Source organism: Plasmodium cynomolgi, chromosome 12 (assembly GCF_000321355.1).
Source record: "Plasmodium cynomolgi strain B DNA, chromosome 12, whole genome shotgun sequence".
NCBI lineage: Eukaryota > Apicomplexa > Aconoidasida > Haemosporida > Plasmodiidae > Plasmodium > Plasmodium cynomolgi.
This window is the reverse complement of record NC_020405.1, coordinates 1,048,124-1,068,589: the sequence shown is the minus strand read 5'-3', so window position 1 is coordinate 1,068,589 and position 20,466 is coordinate 1,048,124. Positions and strand designations below refer to the sequence as shown.

The 20,466-nt window shown below is 37.6% G+C and overlaps 3 protein-coding genes across 3 annotated transcripts in view; 2 read left to right on the top strand and 1 right to left on the bottom strand.

The window, feature by feature from the left end:
- Positions 1 to 4,384: 4,384 nt before the first annotated feature.
- Positions 4,385 to 11,233, bottom strand: PCYB_123470 (hypothetical protein; the record flags this gene model as incomplete). The annotated part of the gene is made up of 2 exons (XM_004223680.1): positions 4,385 to 9,951; positions 10,153 to 11,233. The coding sequence occupies 2 exons, from the start codon at positions 11,231 to 11,233 to the stop codon at positions 4,385 to 4,387; spliced, it is 6,648 nt and encodes a 2,215-aa protein (XP_004223728.1).
- Positions 11,234 to 14,256: 3,023 nt separating this feature from the next.
- Positions 14,257 to 15,118, top strand: PCYB_123460 (20S proteasome beta subunit; the record flags this gene model as incomplete). Its single annotated transcript, XM_004223679.1, has 2 exons — positions 14,257 to 14,958; positions 15,101 to 15,118. 2 exons carry the CDS (start codon positions 14,257 to 14,259, stop codon positions 15,116 to 15,118), a joined length of 720 nt encoding a protein of 239 aa, XP_004223727.1.
- Positions 15,119 to 18,085: 2,967 nt separating this feature from the next.
- Positions 18,086 to 20,466, top strand: part of PCYB_123450 (hypothetical protein) — a gene marked incomplete at both ends in the record, with an annotated part of 7,094 nt that continues 4,713 nt past the window's right edge. Inside the window, one exon of the mRNA XM_004223678.1 lies at positions 18,086 to 20,453. Within this exon, the coding sequence (XP_004223726.1) occupies positions 18,086 to 20,453 (2,368 nt within the window). The remainder of the gene's footprint in view (positions 20,454 to 20,466) is intronic.

The following is a 20,466-nucleotide window of genomic DNA, read 5'->3' as shown; positions in this document are numbered from 1 at the left end:
TTTATTTTCTTAATTGTTTTATTTAATTAATTTACTTATTTTATCATTTAATTAATTTATTTTATTTATTATTTTTAACTATTATTTGTTAATTTTATATATTTTTATATTTGTTAAAACCTTATATTTAATTAAAATGAACATTTTTAAAAAAAAATATACTATTTTAAATTATATTTATGTAAATTTACTTTTATTTGATATTAACTTTTAAGCGTCAAAATTAGCTTGCATTATGTTTTTTTGTTTTAAATTATATATTTTATGTAAATTTTTGCTTTATTTATTCAGTTATAATATCTGAATTAACATAGCATTTATTTTGCTTTTCGAAAAATAGATTTTAAAGGTCATTGTGAAATAAATAAATGTGTGGAAATTTATATCTAATTTTCATTATGAATGTTTCAAATGGAATAAGTAACATTCAAGAAAAAATGATACAGACATGTTTTACAACAGCTTTATAACTGTTTTAATAAGAACAAAGTGGCAATTTATTCAATGCAATGTTTGCTTAATATTGTAAACTGTAGTGAGAATGTAACACGAAGAAGTGCATTTTAACTCAGGGATTTGGGGTTTTCTTGCTATAATCGATTGAAACAAACTGTGTCATTAATTGCATTTAAAGGGTTATTTTTCTTAGTATCTTATAAATGCTTAAATCAATTTTTGCAATAATATGTAGACTTACATAACAATTCATGAAATATTATGTTATTATTTTTGCTATACCTTCTAATGTTTATCTTTGTACATTTTTTTCGCCTTCCCTGTTAGTTATTACACAATACTTTTTGGTATAAAATATTTGAAATTGTAGAAATCACCTATTAGCATAAATGTAAATTTTCAACTTTGTTTTCCACTTTAGACTAAAGAATACTTTTTATTTCATGCATCCATGAATTCTAATTAATGCAAGAAAAATGCCTTCCTGATGCAAAAACATATAACTACCTAAAATTTAAGAATCATAATGAGTAATATACAAGCCACCTAAAAATACACGTAAATTTAAAATTTGATACATTTCTATCCTATGTCAACATCCCGAATTAAACCGAAATTAATTAACAGAAACATGCTAACATGTTAAGGATGTATATGTCTTAATATGTTCTATTATTGTTAATATATTTTAATATTTTTGAAATGTCACAAGGTAAATCCTTTTTATAGTACTAGCATTCATTTATACGGGAATAAGTTATCAACTCAAAAGAGAAATGATAAAAACAATCAACTTTTGCACATATCTTTTTTTTATCACAACTTAATACCTATTTTGAAATCCCTCTGTCCAAAAAATTATAATGAAAATCCATAGCTACTCATAATAATTTATAATTAGCAGCACCTTGTATTTGTATTTTGCTCGAAAACAGTATGCTATAAGAACTAAATTGATCATGGATAATTGTTAGATAAAAGCATAACATGCATAAATTGCAAGAAAAATTGCTATGAACGTTTAAAGTACCTTAAGAAGTATATTTACATTTATTTAGAAGTTGTTTTCTCATTTGTCTTATAAATCTAATTAATAACTGATAATTTTCTTGTGGACACATTTTTAAAATGAAGTGTGTTATTGGCTCAAAAAGTGATTTATAAAACATTGTATAAATGAAACCTATAACAAAAAGCGTACTTATCTATAGAGACAGTTGTCATTTTAGTTAATATTTTTTAAGCTTATTGTTATGATAACTTTTCACAACAATAAAATAATTATATAATTACGCACTACGCACTGCTACAAGTCAGGAAACCTTGAACTCCTTAAGCTTATGACACAGAAATAGCGTAATGTTTCTATATATGTTTATACTGAAATACTAAAAGAATTATTTCTTTCCACATTGAACTTTCATTCTTACCTATTGCATGTATTAAAAGGATTATGAATGAACTGTTTTTGTGTTACAAAGGAAAAATTTCTTTCAAGTTGTAGCAAAAAATAAAAGAGTCCTTTATTTCTTGAATACACTCACTTGAAAACTTAAAGGAACATATAAAAAAAATCCTTGTCAAGTCAAGTATTTGATTACTTTTTTATTTTTTTATATTACATGTTGGATTTTTTCTTTGTTCTATAAAATTTTCATAACCGTTGCTTAATGAGCTTTAACATGTCAAAGATCTTATTTTTAAATGAAGGTATTACTGTATTATGCAAGTAGTACTGTGTTTTTAAAGACACACTTTAGAATAAAATTATGTGAATTAAAAAAAATACACAGCATATACAAATTATTAAACATATTCATTTACCATTATATTGTAATTACAAAGATAAATTTAATGAAAAAGGGCACATTTTTTGTAATGAATCTTTCTAGACAATCCAGAGTTTTTATTAGCACATGTGCTACTAAGCATTTGTAGTAAGAAACACGGTATCTTTTATTTATGTGTTTTTATTCTAGCTTTTTTATTGCTAATAAAAAATGAAGCATGAGTTAGTGCTTTTAGAGTGTTAATTATTAACCTTTTATGCAAAATTAAATGAGCATTTCTTCATCCTGTTATGTAGAGCAATATATTTTGATGTAAAAACTTAAATCATTCATGTAGAAAAATACTTCAGCACGCATAACGTATGTCTATCATATTGGCTAGGGGTAAAAACATTTTAAAATCATTTACCTAATTATTTACATAAATTAAACTTTAGGTTTTGTCTAACGCATGATTTCTAAATAAGTGGTCATAAATATTAGCTTATAATAGAAGAGTTCACTTTCGTCCTATGTGTTTTTTATATCAGTTGATGGAATTATGTAATTTGCTTTATACATTTTCACTTTACTTTTTTGGGAGAGAGGAACAAAGTTGTCTTAGCAAGATACATGCGTTATCTTTCTACGTTACCTTTTTGATAAAATTAAAAATTCGGTAAAAATTGTGTTATACCTGTTTTTCTGTATATACAAGCGGAATTAAAAAGGGAAAATTCTTCAGATATTTATGGTGCACATTTTTTTCATTATTCTTAGACAGAACCCACAACATGAAAAAACATGGGGGTTAGAACATTTCTATAAGATCTTTTACTTTTTCTATAACATGAAATTTATCCGATTGTTTATCGCGCTCAGTTTCATTTACCTTTCTTTTATACATGGGGTTACTAATTTTATTTTATTCAAATACAATGACAATAATAGAACAAAGAAAAGAGTATTTGAAAGGCGCTGTTGAGAACTGTGACGTATACATTTATTTCTCATGTAAATTTCAATGTGTAAGGATTATTCATTTGCAAAATTTGTGCAAACATATGTATCATATATTTATGAGAGTTCTTTATTTTGTTGTACCTTAAAATGAATAAGAGTTCACATATTTATGAGCTTCAGAAAATTGAGGCATTTTTTACAATAATATGATACTTTTGCGTTATATTGTGAACTTCCTAAAATGACATGCGGTGAAATGCAGAAAAAAGGAAGATAAATGGTAAAGGTAAAGAAAAGCTAAGGCACATATAGCATATATATAGAATGAAGCAGAAGGCGCGCAACATTTATCTCTTCCTCTAGGGATACCCAAATGTCAAATAACTTTTTAAAAAGCCTTGCACGTTTTTTTAATTACCTGCATGCAACAGTTTGTGTTGGCTCTTTTTACGATGTTTTTTAGTACGCCTAAACATATACAATAGTACCTTATATGTACAGATGTGCATGTTAGTGTAGCATAACGGTACTTCACGCGCACCCAGTTGGCTACTTTTCGAAACTTGAACTTCAAAAGTTTGCAGTAGATCTATTTTTTATAAAGGGTATATTTAATTCAGTTGTTAATAAGTAAAAATATATCGTACACTGTTTTAGAGGTGAAAAAGGCCACTTGTAATGTTTTATGAGGTAATTCATAATACAGAAAAAAAAATGCATACATATATAAATGTATATATAAATGTGTACATAAATGCGCATATACTTGTATGCATGCGCACTTCAGCATAAATAATATATAGCCGTTTCGCATGTGCTTACATAAAGGTAGAATACACGACTAATAATTTAAAATACCTATGGACTGAAATGTTAAACAAAGAACTTAATTAAAAAAGAAAGGCCAAGCAAGAAGGAAAAGGGTAAATAATGACGAGAAAAAAAAAAAAAAAACAGAATAATCACGAATGAAGAGGAAGGCCCATTCATTCCAGAACTACAACATTTTTACTACATCTGTGCATTCCCGTAAAATGTTGATAGGTTTAATTATTTAAGAAAGTATGTATATAAGTAATCTGCTAAGAAGGAAACCAGGATTGCTTTACTGCCAATTTTGTTTTTAAAAAAACGATTTCATTTAAAGCGCGCTTTAGTTATTTGGGTGGACTCATACCCCATTTAATTTTTTTTCCCTAGAATAATTTTTTAAAAACAGAGGTAGCCATTTTGAAAGCACTAGACATCGAAGTTTCGCTGGTTCTGCTTGAAGGAGATTCTACACTTCCTTTCTTATTACCCTGTCCTTTGCCATTTTCTGAATGCTCAAAAGATGTGTTATCATCCTGACACATCTTATTGGTGTACCTTCTAATTTTTCTATTTTCGTTAACAATAATGTTGCTATTGCTTAACCTTTTCGAATTAAAAGTTACTGTCGAATTATCTGTGTCTTTCTTATTTGTATAAAATGACATACTGCTTTTAATTTTTTTTTCTAGAATATATTTTTTGTCAATATTTTGTTGCGTAATCTTCAGGACGTTCATGTCTGCCTTAGCGTTGTTCATACTTTTCTGAGATTCGCCAGTGCTATACTGCTCATTTATTATTTTTTTTTTCCCCGTCGGGTCGTAATTTTCAGCATTCTTGCTGAGAAAATAGTCCGCTATCATTTGGCTGTTTTTTCCGCTAGCATGTTTGTTTGAGCTGTTTTCATACTTGCACTCGAAATAGTTGCAGTTATCCCCACTGACCGCATCGTCATTGCGGTTGTTGTGGCGGTTTCCGCCGCCATTGTCTCCATGACTGTCACCGTGCTCCGCGTTTGTCCCCTTGCATTTGCTGGGGTACCTTTCACTTAACTCAATGGGGAATTTCGTTTTGTTTTGATTTTGACTTTGACTCTGACTTTGGTTTTGACTTTGATTTTGACTTTGGCTTTGTTCCGCGAAGTTGGGCTTGGACAAACCGGTGCGGAAAATGCTGTTGTACTGCAGCTCATTTTTGGCCATCTCCCTGGTTGAAAAATGGCCGAAGTTGTTCGAGGAAAAACTCGTTTGCTCCATGTCGTAATAGCTTCTATCCACGAAGCTACTCTTGGTGAAGGGTCCCTTTCCCATGCAGCTACCGCCATGGTTGTCCATGTCGTAATCTCTACTGAGGCTGTTCCTGCTGTCACCATCACCCCCGTTCTTGTTAAAATTCTGCTCGTACATTCGTATATTGCTAAATATGTTCATATTCACATTGTTATTCGCGTTTCCATACTTGTCCGCCATGCTCATGTGAAACGGTTGCGTGTAGTCATTAGTAAGTCCTCCTCCTCTGTAGCAAAAACTTCCACCTTTGCTTGAGAAGTTCTCATTATCCCTTGTCATGTAGCCCATGCCACAGCTATTTCCATTCCCATCATTGTCATTCTTTCTAAAGTCATACACATTTTTGGTACCCCTAAATTCGTATATATTGTTATTACTAATGTAACTAGTGTGTTCGTTCATTCGCAAATTTTCGCATAAGTTCTCCGAGGCATTGTCAAATCTGTCCAATTGCATGCCACCACCCATGGGATTATTTCTTGTGTCCACTTGGTTTTTGCTTCTCATCTTATCATCTGAAGCATCGAATGTATCCTTGTGAAAAATAGATGTGGAATAATCATTACCATCTCCCGAATCCTTAGAATCAAAGCTGTCCAAATTGTTGTTGTAAATGTTGTCCGAATTAATCATAGAGGAATTTAAGAAATAAAAACTATCCGAATTGTTAACAGATTTTTTAACTGAATTATTCTTTCTTGTTTTCTTCGGAGAGGCAAAAAATTTAATGGTGTTATCCTTATTCTTAATGTAATCAAATGCCGTGTTGCTGCAGTTGTATTTGTTATCCATATTGTGCCTGTACAAAGACGTATTGACGGTCATAATCGGTATGACATCTTCGTCGTAATTTTTGTTATGGTACACACTCTTTTTCTTCTTCTTCGTGGAAAAAATGTTGGGATAATACGCGCTATCATGGTTGTGCTTCTTATTTTTCAATGCACTCATACGCATGCCCATGTCCATGTTGATTCTCATCCTCATGCTCATGCACGGGTCATTTGAAAAATTCGTCTTGTTGTGCTGAGAGGAATACACATGTTTGTAGTCATTTTCAGACCCCTCTTTTGTTTCCATGTGAAAAACTCCGGACGATGCCGCGTCGGCTGCGTCTGCAGCTTCCATATCTACAGCTTCCACATCTGCAGCTTCCACATCTACGCCGCCCCCATCCTTGTTCGCGGCAAACCGTCTACTTTGCTCCCTCAACATTTGGTTTTTCTCCTTGAGCATTTTTTTTTTCTTTTTTAAGAGTTTTTTCTTCCTTTTGGACAACTTCTTCTGTTTCATCAAGTTCTGCTGAAACATGAGGTGCTCACACCCGCTTGCCCTCTTTCTAAAGGAGACCTGCTTATCTTTATTTTTCAGTTCTGCGTTCTTGTTCCCTGCGTACTTGTCCTTCACAGAATGGCTAGTCGGCTCAGCATCTTCCTTCCCTTTATTGTAGCACAAGTTCGTATATATAACCCTGGAGTCGTTCCATGCATAATACGAACTAGGATCCAAAGTGGGGCAGTAGCAAACCTCAATATCCGCAACCTTGTCAGTCATGTTCAGGTATTCATTATTGGTGCTTAAATACCACTCCAGTTCTTCATACAGTAAAGGGTCGCATGCCCAATTCAGTTCAATATTTGTTTCTTTACTCCACCTTTTTTTTAAATAGGAGTGTACTTGTGGCCATTCCTTATCCGTTATTTTGTCATTAAGGTTGTTAATCACTTTCTGTTTTGCTAGTATCCGTAGGAGAGAATGGGATTTACGGCTATTCCTTGAAACGAATTTATTATACACATCTTTGTCAAACACTTCATCAAAATCGAGCAAACTCGGAGCAGATCCGAATATCGTGAAGGGATTAAAACAACTCTGTTCTTTCAACCTCTCCACTATCTTCTTCTTGTTATGCCACTTGGGGTGGTACAATTTTATATTTGTCACATTTGTTATATTACTTTTTATGCACCCTTTTTTAGCATCATAAATGGCACTATGTTGAACAATTTCTTTGTCCCTTAAGATGCAAATATTTTCTTCATTGTTTAGGTCTCCTCCATGCTTCTGCAGTAGGTACAAACAAATGTCAAAGTTGTTCGATCGATTTTTCATTGGCAAGGGCTTCAACACCTTATGTAGTAGAGGTATTTTCCCATTAAAGTCTCGTAATATCTCTTCATATTTTTTCTCCGTAGATTCTAAGTTATCAAAAGAGTTTAACGAATCTTTCAGAAAGTTCATTTCATTGTCTTCATTTTTTAGATCATCATCGGATCCGAAGCTCTCTTCTCTGCTTAGTCCATTAAGGAGGGTATTCTTAAAATCGTAGCAATCTGTGTAATTAAATTTCTTTCCCTCATTCTTATCATTGTCTTTATTTGCATACTGCTCATAATATTTTATGAAAACATCATTGCTGTACTCGTTTCCCTTCTTCAAGTAATACTCCTTGTTGATAGAATTGATATGGCTGTTGCTGTAAATCCCGACGTTGTTAAAAGTGCTATTAGACGTATTTTGAGAAGCCGTATTGTTAAATACGTTAATTTTCATATTATTCATAAAATGCGCGTTCGGATCGTTGTACAGGTTATATCCAGGTGGGTCCTGCTTAAAACAACTATTTCCACATTCTGCATTGCTCATATAAGGTTGATAATGAAAACTGGAGTTGCCATAAGATGCAACAAACTTCTCCTTGTGACTCTGTAAAAATCTTTCACCAAGTCTTTTCGACTCTTGCGGAATGTAATCAGGATTTAGGATCTTATCTTCATTACAGTACCTTTCACAATCTTCATTCGTTTTAAATTTTGACGCATTTTCCTTCAAACATTTCTTCAAACATTCTTCAACCAAAAAATTGTGATCATCATTGTTATTCATTTTTTTGTCTTTATTATTGTAAGCAAAATTGTTTACTACCCTGTTTCTACCTTTTGCTAGGAAATCAATGTCATTAGTCGTGTTGAGCAAATTCGGAGTGTCAACAATTAGGGGGGTCTTACTTGAGGGCCTTTCCCTTCTCTGTTTCGTCTTGAAGATGCAAAAGGAGGAGGAGGTGCTGTCGTTTTCGCCTATCTTGGGAATCCCCTCAAAATGGCTGTTCTGAATATTTGATAGCACGGGTGTTTTTATCAACTCAGCGCTCGTTAGCGAGTTTACGCTTGACCTCAGACTTTTCTGGTCCTCCAAATTGTTTACTGCCAATTCGGGGGGGTCTCTTCTTATGTTCTGCTTCTCTCCCGTGTTGTCCCTTTCAGAACCAGCATCAGCGTCTACAGCTTTGGTCTTAACGCTTCGCTGAAAAGGGATAATAGGAATAGCGGAATTATCATCGTTGCTCTCTTTTCCTTGGGGTGCACCTCCCCGGTTAAGGATCCCCACCGCTGGTGCAACGCCACATTTATCCTTACGATGCCTACTGATTGAACTGCTGAAGGTAGAAATAATACTCTGCTCCTTGTAGCTGCTTTTGAAAAAACTGCGACACTGGTTGCTCACGCATTGTATATTGTTGCAGTGGAGGTTGCTCATGGTGTGACTACTCTGATTGTATGCACTAAAATATACGTTGTTACTAGCATTATCATCGGTGGAGTTAACCAACGAATCATTTCTCTTAACATTGTTCGGGCTAAATGTGCACTCGTTGTACACGTTCGCGGAAGTGCCACAGCTACAACTACGATTGTCCTTTTTTTTCCTGTCATTTGAGATGCCACTCCGAGCATTCTGCGTCTCACTAGTGTTAAATATCCACTCATCCTTCCTAATACGGTCAGCGCTATTCATATGAACCGGTGCATACTGCGTAACAACGCCGGGGGCCCCTTCGCAGGAATTTTTCCTAAGCGTACCAGTAGCGCTACTCATAACACTAGGGGCAATACTCGCATTGGCTACATGCGAAAGCATACAACTACTATCCGTATTTTCAGAAAATTTGAAGCTGCTTAAATTATATGTTCTTTCGTGCAGCTTCTTTTTCTCACTGCACAGAAGCACATTTTCGTGGACACTCAATTTTTTGTGCACAATGCACGTTGTCCACTTTTCCTTTTTTAAATTTATTTGACGAAGCCTTTTCTCTGTCTTGGGAGATTTACCTGAGTGGCTGTTTTCTATTGACGGGTACTCCTTCTCCAACTTATGGTCCAAATGGTTCTCCCTTTTGGGGATATGCTTCTTCGGGTCTGTAAAAGTAGACATGCATTTTTTGACGCAGTGCTGCGAGTTGCTGTCCGAATGAAAATTATTTTTATACTCATTTGGTGCGCTCATCACACACAACAATGTGTTCTCTTTCTCCTGATTCCTGTGCTTGATTTGGTTGCATAGAGTAGTGACAGTAGCACTGGTGTTGCCATGGTTGCCATGGTTTCCGCTGGCTGCTCTTTCCCCCACATGTGTCTTCTTCTCTACTACTCCTTCTTTCCCAGATGCATTCCCCACTTTGGCGTGGTCACCCCTTGAGTCCACGTTTTGGTCGTTCAAAGGGGGCTTAAAATTGGTTAGGTGCTTACTTGTCGTCTTTGTCCCTATCCTTCTCATCAAAGAGTTACTTCCCCCTTGTTTGCTCAAATTTGCACGCTCAACAGGGTTGACAGGCTGATAAACGTGACTCTTCTTCTTCTTCTTCTTTTTTTTTTTTAGCTTTACTGAAAAATAATTATCCGAATGACAACGTTGGTATGTGTAAAGTGAAGGAGAAGGGGCTTTTTGTTTTCTCTCTTTTTTCTCATCATGTATGTGTTCATTATTTCCCCTCTTACAACTATTCGATCTGCCACTAGCATCATAATGAACGTCATAATCACTGTTATAACAGTGTGTACTATGCAAATAATTCCCACATATACGATTGCTCTCGTTTTTCTCCCCTATATGCTTAAACAGTTTTCTAAAATAAAAGTTTGGAATATCATTGTATTTTTTTACTTTCCTTTTTAACTCCTTTATTTCGTTCTTATTTACACTACTAACGATGTCGTAATGGAAATTGTGGTCACTCAAAATTTTGTGCACATAGTGCAGTACACTTTTGTCGTACTCTTGTTTGGAGTCATCTTTTTTCTCGCTTGTCTTATTCAGCTCGTTTGATAAACTAATAATGGAATCTATTAAACTATTTGTTGTTAATTTTCGCATGCTACGTGTGTTGAGAAGTGCCTTTCTGGTTAAATGCCTATTTAGATGCGAATTGGGATGTTGCCTCTCCCTGTTCACGACCACGGTCAGCATGTCTAACGCGGAATTATTCGAAACTATGCCATCTGCATCTGCACTATTTACTTCTATATCATCAAACTGTTGATTTTTTGCGACATTTTGGCTAGCTGCTACATGGTGATGATTTGTTTTTACCTTAACGTGAAACGCGTCCCTTAGTGGATGCAGACTGGGGGCCTGTCTCCCATCTATATCTTTAGCCTTCTCCAAAGCAACTTCCCGGACACTTAAGCAATCCTTTCGAGCGCTTCTCTTATTGTGGCTTTTCCTTCTCTTGCCTTTTAAATGTACTAAAAAGGAATTTGTTCCATACAAAACATTTTTTCTATACGAATTTTTTAAGATAATATTATAGTTAACTCTCCTTGCTATGACTTGATTTTTTTTCTTTTTATTTTTGGAGAAATTTTCCAAATGGTTTAAATTTTTTGTTTTTTCTACGGAAAAAAGTTTTATTTTCCTTTCATGTTTTCCATTGCATAAATGTTTCCTTGCATATAGATAGTGGTACTTTATTTTATCACTTTCCTTTATGAACTTACGTGTTTTTATTAACTCCCTTTTGCTTTTTGTTATGTCTCCACAATATGGGGTGATTCTGTTTGATATGACTTTCACTTGGGAGTTGTTTCTTTTGACTGCCACTTTGCTCCCTCTTGGATACTTTGGGTTGTTGGTTTTTTCGAATGTGTTTTCTGTAATTACGAGCATGATTCCGCCATTTGATTAGCACCGAGCGGGGAAGGGGGTTAACAAACGGGATGGCTATTCATGTACATTTGCATAAACGCCTTCGCTCATATGCCTACGTAAATGCTCATGCCCTATGCACACGAGCGCAGGTTGACCGTTATGCATTCGCAGTGGTTAAGCATTTTTGCTTGCTCTATTTTAAATCTCGTGCTTGCCGATGTTGCCCAGTGGATGGCTTGCTGCCTGATTGCCTGCTTTACTGCTTTACCTGCTTTGTTGTTTGCTTTGCGCGCGCTTGCGTCGTTTCGATGGTTCGCTCGGCTTCTTCGCTCGGCTGCTTCGCTTCGTCACTTCGTGTCGTTACTCCACTTCGCTGCTCCTCTTCGCAGCTTGCTAAACTCCCCGGGGAGGTACAACAGGGGGAAACGTTACTGGAGACACAAGGGGCACTGCACGGAATAACTGGAGGCAGATTCCAAACTATACAGCGTTCATTATTCGGAAATTCTATATCCCCGACGGAAAACGTATGGCATGTATTTTTTTAATTCTGACGAGCAGGGCCGGTGCAGCACCAATATGCCTGCACGTGCATATATATTTACATACGTACGTACGCACAAGGTATATGTACATTTATATACATACGCGCGTACCCTTTGCAATGCTCCAAAATTACATAAAATGTGTGGTGCGATGGAAAGGATGCACCAGAGAAGGGGGTACTGTTTTAAAAGAGCGCCACTAGCTGACTTCGAACGGCTTCCATAAAGGTACATAAGAACGCGTATACGCAATAAAAAATTTACGAATGCGCTATGGTCATATCACCAAGGTATCATTTCTTAAGGGGGCGTTCCAGCATTGTGCATATTTTTCAGTTTTCCCTTTAAATCGCAAAGGGGGGATTTCCTTTTTCCGCGCTGCACATACGCACATACATATGCATATGTACGGATATATATTTATATAGTACGTATCGCTACACACGGGAAGGAAAATACATCGCAAACAGGAGAATGGGTTAATAAAAAAAAAGGAAAAAAAAAGTCTCACTCATAATGTCATATTAAAAAGAACAAAAAAGATTTAGACATTTCATAAATTAAAAGTTTTTTTTTTTTTTTTGGAACTCTTATGGGTATAATTCAATTCAAAATGAAGGATGCGTTAAATGAATACATATTATATATACACATTACAATTATTATGAAGCATTTTTTTCTCCATAAAAAAAAAAAAAAAAGCGAAAAGGAAGCAGTCACTGTTTACATGATTTTTAATATACATCTTTTATGACCGTTTTAAAAACGAAATGAAATTTCTCACTTTTCTTTCTTCAAAAAGGATATTGTTTTTTTTTAGTATGTTTCGTTTTTTTTTTTTTTTTTTTTTTTAAAATTGCCAAATCAAAAATGAAGCATAAAAATGTGTAAAAAAATATGAACAAGCAATAAAAAAGTTGCGCATTTTTTTTTTTTTTTTTTTGTATGACCAATTTGTATGTTAGGTTTACAAAAACGGCTGGCTGTTCATAATTTTTTTTTTTTTTTTTTGCGTTAGGAAAAAATTGTTTGAAATAATTTTGCGCAACGAATCTGACTTACAGAAGCTCGTGTTCTCCGACAGATAAACGATTTTTCTTAGAAAGATGAGTCACATTCAAGTGATGACAAGGGTCTGGAAATTGTTTGGGGAGACAAACGTGTCAACGTTTCGTAGAGATACACATACGCACACACATGTATAATATGTATGTGCTGCGTATACACCTATATATGACGTCACCCCTTTTAATGGTGCACCAAAAGGGGGGTGGGGTGAAATATGACCGCTTAGCAGCAAAATGTGTGTTTGTTCCTACAAGCAGGTGAACATGAGCATAGCACAAATTGTGAACTGGTGTACTTGCGAAATGTACTATTTTTCTTTCTTTGCTAGGTAGCTCTCCACATGCTCCGACACGCTAAAAATTCGACAGTTAATTTGTAAGGGGCAACAGCGCTCATCTAAAGAAGGATGCACATCATTTTGTTTAATCTCACTCCGTTTTTCCTTGCACCAGGTCGTGGGTGCAGTTGGTCCCTTATGACCTTTCCTCAAGTGTGAGCCCAACTTTGCTTACACCGTTCATGCGTAAAAAAAATGCCCGCACCGCGCAAACGCAAAAAAACTGAATTGTGCAAACACATGTGATAACAACTTTGGCCATGTAAACAAACCCGCACTTGAACACAAATCCGTTTGTTCGCATATCCCTTTCTCACTTCTGCTAAAGGTGTCAAGTCCTGGGAGGCAGTTCGCTCTTTGCCGCCAATGCTTGAGTGTACCACTTCGGGGTGTGACTCGACTCATTTGTTTTCACTTTGAAAAAAAAAAAAAGGAAAACCGTAACGCGTAACATTATTCATAGTGTACACTTTTTCCACGTTTTCGTTTGAAAAAAAAAAAAAATAAATCACCGAGTAGCAAATTCGTAATGGGCGCACTGCTTAAAAAGTTGCTCATTTTTACCTGTTGGCTTGGTTAAAGGTTTTTCGTATTCCCTTCCATTTGAAGCACCCCTTTTTCATTTAGCACATATATGCTACTTTCCGAAGCGCTTCGCTTGCATTTTCTTAAGAAAGCATCCGCGAGTAGCACTGCTCACCGAATGCGCAATTGCAGCAAGCATACCATTTCGAACCAGCGTGCATATTTGCGGCCGAGGGAAACTTTTTTAACACTTTTTTTTGCTAGGAGGGATTTATACATCAGGGTATGCGAACACATGTACAGCTTCTCTTTGGTAAAGCACGAATTTATGAAATGTGAATAATTTGGAATGGGAGAGCTGCAATTTAAGGTCACAACACAAGCAGGTAACCCCTGGTAGGTACCCCACACATACCAAACGGATAGCCATTCCTCTTTTTCGTCCCAACTCGGGCAACCCTTTCTCCAAATAACGAAGTATACACGGCGAAAAACCACTGCTTAAAAAATCAGCACCCACCCCCCCACACAACGTAGCATACGTTAACGTTACATTCAGCACAAAGATGAAACTCGAATATATGAATGCACTGAAAGAAGAAAGTGGAGGATTTAATTTTGAAAATGTCAAGAGAAATGAAATTTTGAAGGAAAAAGGAATAACCTTTCCCAATTTTCGAAAAACGGGAACAACCATATGTGGCTTGGTGTGCCAAAATGCGGTTATTTTGGGAGCTGATACCAGAGCTACGGAAGGTCCAATAGTAGCAGATAAAAATTGTAGCAAATTACACTATATAAGTAAAAATATATACTGTGCAGGTGCAGGGGTAGCCGGAGACCTGGAGCATACTACCTTATGGTTGCAACACAATGTCGAATTGCATCGTTTAAATACGAACACACAGCCCCGAGTAGCCATGTGTGTTTCAAGATTGACACAAGAGCTGTTTAAGTACCAAGGATATAAAGTGTGTGCAATTGTGTTAGGAGGGGTAGATGTTACCGGCCCTCAGCTGTATGGTATTCACCCACATGGTTCTTCCTGTTTATTACCCTTCACGGCTTTGGGTTCTGGATCCCTTAGTGCTATGGCTGTATTGGAGGCTAAATACAGGGATAATATGACGATAGAAGAAGGGAAAGAACTCGTGTGCGAAGCTATATGTGCCGGTATTTTTAACGATCTGGGTTCAGGTGGAAATGTGGACATTTGCGTTATAACGAAGGACGGTTCGCAACACATAAGACCGTATAAGCAGCCGAACGTTCGACTATATCACCTGCCGCAACCGACTGTTTTTCCAAAGGGAACCACCCCTGTGTTGTGCCAAAAAATTGAAAATATAAAAAAATACATCACTGTGGAGGATGCATGATTTGGCCCCCTATTTTCTGCCCCATGTGTAGCACTATTTATCTTCATAGCAAGTGGCAAAAATTGTTTTATTTTTGCGATTATCTTCCACCACGTGATCACTATTTTTTTTTTTTTTTTTTTTTTTACCCATTTGGAACTTGTAACAGCTAAGCTAAAAAAAAAAGAGAATTTTTTTTAACAATTTTTTTTTCAAACATGTGTATGTAAACGGACTAACGCATCATCATTACCGTCACATATTTGAGAGGTAGCCCCACTGCTGTTGCTGCGGGGGAGGGGGGTACACGTGACAGGTCTCCAACGCGACAAACGCTTCAAAGGTTAAGGGTAAGAACGTGGGAATCTTCGTCCAGAAGTGTAGGCATAATAACCGTGCGTGCTAATCATTTTTTTGTGCAGAAGGGAAAAGAAGTAATGAGCGACCAGGCTGGCTCTTCCCATTTGGAAAAAAATGCCCTCATGTGAACAATTCCAATATACATTCTCCTTTGTTACGCTCCTACCTATTCGTGGTTCATGTCTACCACCAAATGTACGCTCCAAGAGGGGAAAAAAAAAAAAAAAAGAACTTTTTTAACGTTTATGTGAGAAAGTTTTAAGGAGGTATATTTTTAACCTGCCGATGAAAATTCCTCCCCAGTATGTGTCTTTTTTTGTGCGGAAAATTCCCTTAATAAACTGCCACGCGAATATGCATGTTATACACACACATCGCATGTTCATCTTTTTTTTCGCAAAAGGAAAAACAAAATTGGGGACGAAAGCTTGACGGTACAGGATATATGCCGTCAACGGGTACGCTCCCATTCGCGTAAAACGCTTTAATGATTTATTTTCTCCTTTTCACGTTTGGAGAGTTAACGCGCGAGGGGAACAACACGGGATGCAGAGCAGTACAGCAGCAGAACGGCAGAACAGCAGAGCATGAGAAAATTGCCCTCCATGGAAAGAACACACAAAAAAAAAATTCTTCAGCACCTTTTTTAATCTGTTCCTTCCTTCGTTTTTTTTTTTTTTTTTCTCAAAGGTGAATACACTGGGTTGGCTATTTGACAATGCCGGGGTATTCTCAAATGGGCGAAACATTCTCGCGTGGCTGATTTTGATGGGAAAGGGGAATACTTGCCCGAGGTTTGCAGCAGGCGCGATTTTTTCTTCTTCCCCAATTTTTCATGCTCCCCATTTTTTTTTCTCTCCCCTCGTTAGCATATTCACCAGTGCAGGTCGAGGGGCAAGTCCAATTTGTGTAGCAGCTGCAAATGAACAGAACATTCAAAATGGAAAAAAGTACGTTTTATCATACAATGGCAGAGCGCGAGGAAATGCGAAGCGCTTTGTCGAAATGAATAGTACTGAACAAGTTGGTGAGAGGTGAAAACTTTTTTTTTTTTCGCAACTTAAATAGCACCACTGAAAAACAAAGACAAGTGAAGCGCATATTCACCACTCGTCCTGTGGTGTGTACACCTTTTTGGGAAAAATTGTAAACTTTGGCCGGCACGAGAAATTGAGGAGAAGAGGGATTCACTTTATTGTCAGTTTTGCGATTGGCATTACTGCTACTCACTCTCGCAATTGTTGCTAGCAGTACGTCACCGCGATTAACAGTGCGATTTTTTTCCGCCTTTTAAAAAAAAATGGCCACAAATCCACCAAAATGAACAGCAGCAAATTCAATGGGAGTGTGCCGCGGAAAGACAATAACGTAAAGGACGAATGGAGTGCATACGAAAATTATGGTGCTGGACATGGAAAGAATAACCATGTCTGTGTGCACATCCACAATAACGTACACATTTTTTACAACGCTGGTGACGATATATACAGCATCGATAGGGTTATAAATGCGTCTAGCAATAACGTAATAGACTTAGGCATATTTCAGAATGAGAAAAGAGATGTGAAAGACATCGGAAAAGTGAAGAACAGCTTCAACTTTAACAAGCGAAACGAGTTATACAGAGACAGTGGGCTGCATGCGTGGGAGAGTTGGTTCGACAGTGGTGGTGCAAATGTTCACAGCTTGGGCGGAGCGGGTTGCATTAGTGATGCGGCTCAGAGGTACTTTACCACGTCCAGTTGCAACAAAAGTGCTGTTAGCTGCAGCCACAACTGCGCCCCACGGAATAACTCCAGCATCTGCAGCCATGACAACCCAAGCAGTAGACATGAATTCGCCTCTGCTCAGCAAAACGCGCCAACTAACAAAAGAATGCCAGAAGACTTTAGCGCCCGAAGGAATACTCAAAACAAGCAGTACTTCGAAAAAGAGCGCTCCACTGATAAATTCAATTTTTATGATGATGCCTCGAACGGGAAGAGCGCAAAGCTGACGGGAAAACACCATCAGTTTAGCAACAACCATGATGGCAACAGAATTGCCGTTTTGAAAACGAAAGACACAAGTGAAGTAAAATTGCAAAGTCTACACGGGGGTAGACCACACGACGGGGGGAAGCATACACAAAATGTTAACATTCCTTCTGGAAACTATCGCCACGACAGAAGTGACTGTGAAGTGCCGGAATTGCAAAATGGGAAGAGCGAGTTAAGTTATAACAGTGCCATCGACGCTTTCATGAGCGGCGAATACGTCAGTTGTGAACACTTCCGTTGCGACGCGGATGGTTTGGGAGAGCATTCCAACATAGGGGGGGTTGACTATGCATATAATTTTTCGGACACCGCGGAGAGGTCCAGCTCCTTCGGAAAAAGGGAATTTACACAGGGCTCCTCGGCAAATAGTGCTGCCACAAAGCGAGACTTGCCAAGCAGGGGCGAGTGGGACAAGCGCAGGAGAGCACACGAGCAGGGGGAAATATTTTCCCCACGGAAATGGTGCGAGGTGGTAAGTGGCCCAACTGGTAACTACCCCGAAGGAAATGACACATGGGAAAAAATAGAGAAATGGGAATTTCAAAAAAACAGCATGCACAGAGATACAAATGGGGGAGAAAAAATGCCGTACTTTGATGAACAGCTAATAAAAAAGACGAACTTGTCCGGTACTCACCATGGCCATATTCCTGGGGAGGAAAAAAAAAAGTTGGCCAGATAGCGAAAATGGGTCTTACAAGCTAAATGGTGGAAGGAAAGGGGAGAATGGGCCTACACAGAGCATCAAACTAACGGAGAAAAGCACCACCGCAGAGGGTGTTGACGATAATTTAATTTATAATTGGGCGTTCGACATGTTTGAAGATGACTATTTAAGTTATGACCGTGTGTGCAAATTTGATGATAGTCAAAATTGCCTTAACGGGTCAGGCGAAAGTTTCTACACAAATGGCCTGAACAAGTCAAGCGATAGCTTTCACAAAAGTTGCACAAACGAGTCAGGTGGTGGCCGTCCCACGAGTGACCCGCAAGAAAGCGGAAACATCGGGAGCTACTACATGGAAAGAAAAACCCGCAGCATCCACAGCGAGGAGTGCCCAAAGGGGCATCCCGCAAATGGTGGAATTGACAATAATTGCAAAAAAGTGTTACCTGGAAGGGGCGAGGAATATTTTCACGTCGAGCAAAATGGATGGAAGGAAGACAATTTTTACCTGAACAGTCATAATTTTGAGCACATTTTTAACCAAAGTGCAAATCAGCAAAGTCCACATAGCTGCTACGAAAAAGACTTGCACATTGACAGTTGGTCGAAAAGTCCATTTTGCAAAAATGACGAGGCATACAATGAGAACAATTACACACGCCAGGAAGAAAAATACGTTGAAAATAAAAAAAAATATATTTGTGAGGAAAAAAAAAACAACGCAAAAATTGACATGTTAAAAAAAGCAACGACATACGACCAATTATCACCATCAAATCGCGTTTTCACAGATGCCTACATCAATAAACAAATAAATGCAATTTTTGGAGATTGCAAAAAAGACGGTGATTTAAGTGATGATAATATTGCACAATTAGTTCATGGCACTTTTGTGAGGGGAAGAAATTTCTTATTTCGAAAAAGTATTGATATGGAAATTGAGAAAAAGGAACATATGAAATACAACCCCACGACGCTTTTGCAAGAAAATCAATTTTTAAAAAATAATTTTAGCCATGAAAATTACGACAATTCGGAAAAATTAAATGGCCACAATAACAACATATTGATGTTTAACGTTGCGCAATATTTCTTGGAGGATAACAAGCACGATAATTTTTCGTGCAAAAGCATTAACGTTGGGTCATATGAAAGTAGGAAGTTTACCACCGCCACTACCATCTCAGGACAGGGACAGGGAAATGACTTGCATGAATTTTTACACTTTTGTGATCAGAGCCAAGTTGGAAGTGAACCGAGAGAACGCCAATTATATGACTTGCTCGAAATTTATGACAGAAATAATTACACCATTCCAATTGAGGAAGGAACGCAGGACGAATTTGTGGAAATTTATGATACCATTAATGGCACAGGGAGGAAAGAAACTAGCAACATGAATGATGAATTTCTGGAGATCTATCACCAGGAGGAAAATTCAATCTTGCATGTCGAAGATGAATTTCTGCACATTCGTGAGAAATCACAAAGGAGTGGAGCTGGTCCCCAGGAGGACGAATTTTTAGACATATACGACAAAATTGTTAGCGCGAAGGGTGCGCAGGTTGATGAGTTTTTTGATATCTGTGGCGGGGAGGAGAGGTTCCAGCAGCTGCGGCAGCGGCAGCGTGAAGGTTGGGGAGAGCAAGTGGTTGGCAACGCTGAGAGGAAGTGCTTGGAAAAGGCAGACCGTCATGAAGGTGGGAAAAGTGAGCAAAGTGAGCAAAGTGAGCAAAGCGACCAACTGCGCCAAAGCCGGGGAAACCACTTTACACCCAGCTACAATGCGAGGAAAAAGGCTAAGCAAAATGAACCCCCCGATCCGTTGGAAGATCCCCCCCAGGGAAATAACAGCTCCGTGAGCGAGAGACCCAAAAGTTACTCTTCATTCACGTATGCTTCTGGGAAGGAAGTGAACATAAATAAAGACGTGCTAAACGAAATGAGGAAAAGACTGTTCGGCGATGACGATGAGGTAGAAGGGTGCATTTCCAGGGAGGCAATTCCGACCAAGGGAAGCACCCAAGTCAGGCCTATTAGCAGTCATAATTACCCATTTAGGAGCGTGCATTTGTCCAGTGAAAGTGGCCCCCCGAGCAGTGGCAAGGAGCACAAATCGTTCACGTACGCCTCTGGGAAGGAAGTGAGCATAAACAGGGACGTGCTGAACCGGATGCGGGAGACGCTGTTCGGGGATGACAGCGTCGTCAGCGGCAACGCTAATAATAGTAGCAGTGGCGATGCCACTGGCAGTAGCAGTAACAGCAAGAGCAACAGCAATATCGACAGCAACATCAACAGCAACATCAACAGCAACATCAACATCAACAGCATCGGCGGTAACACTATTAT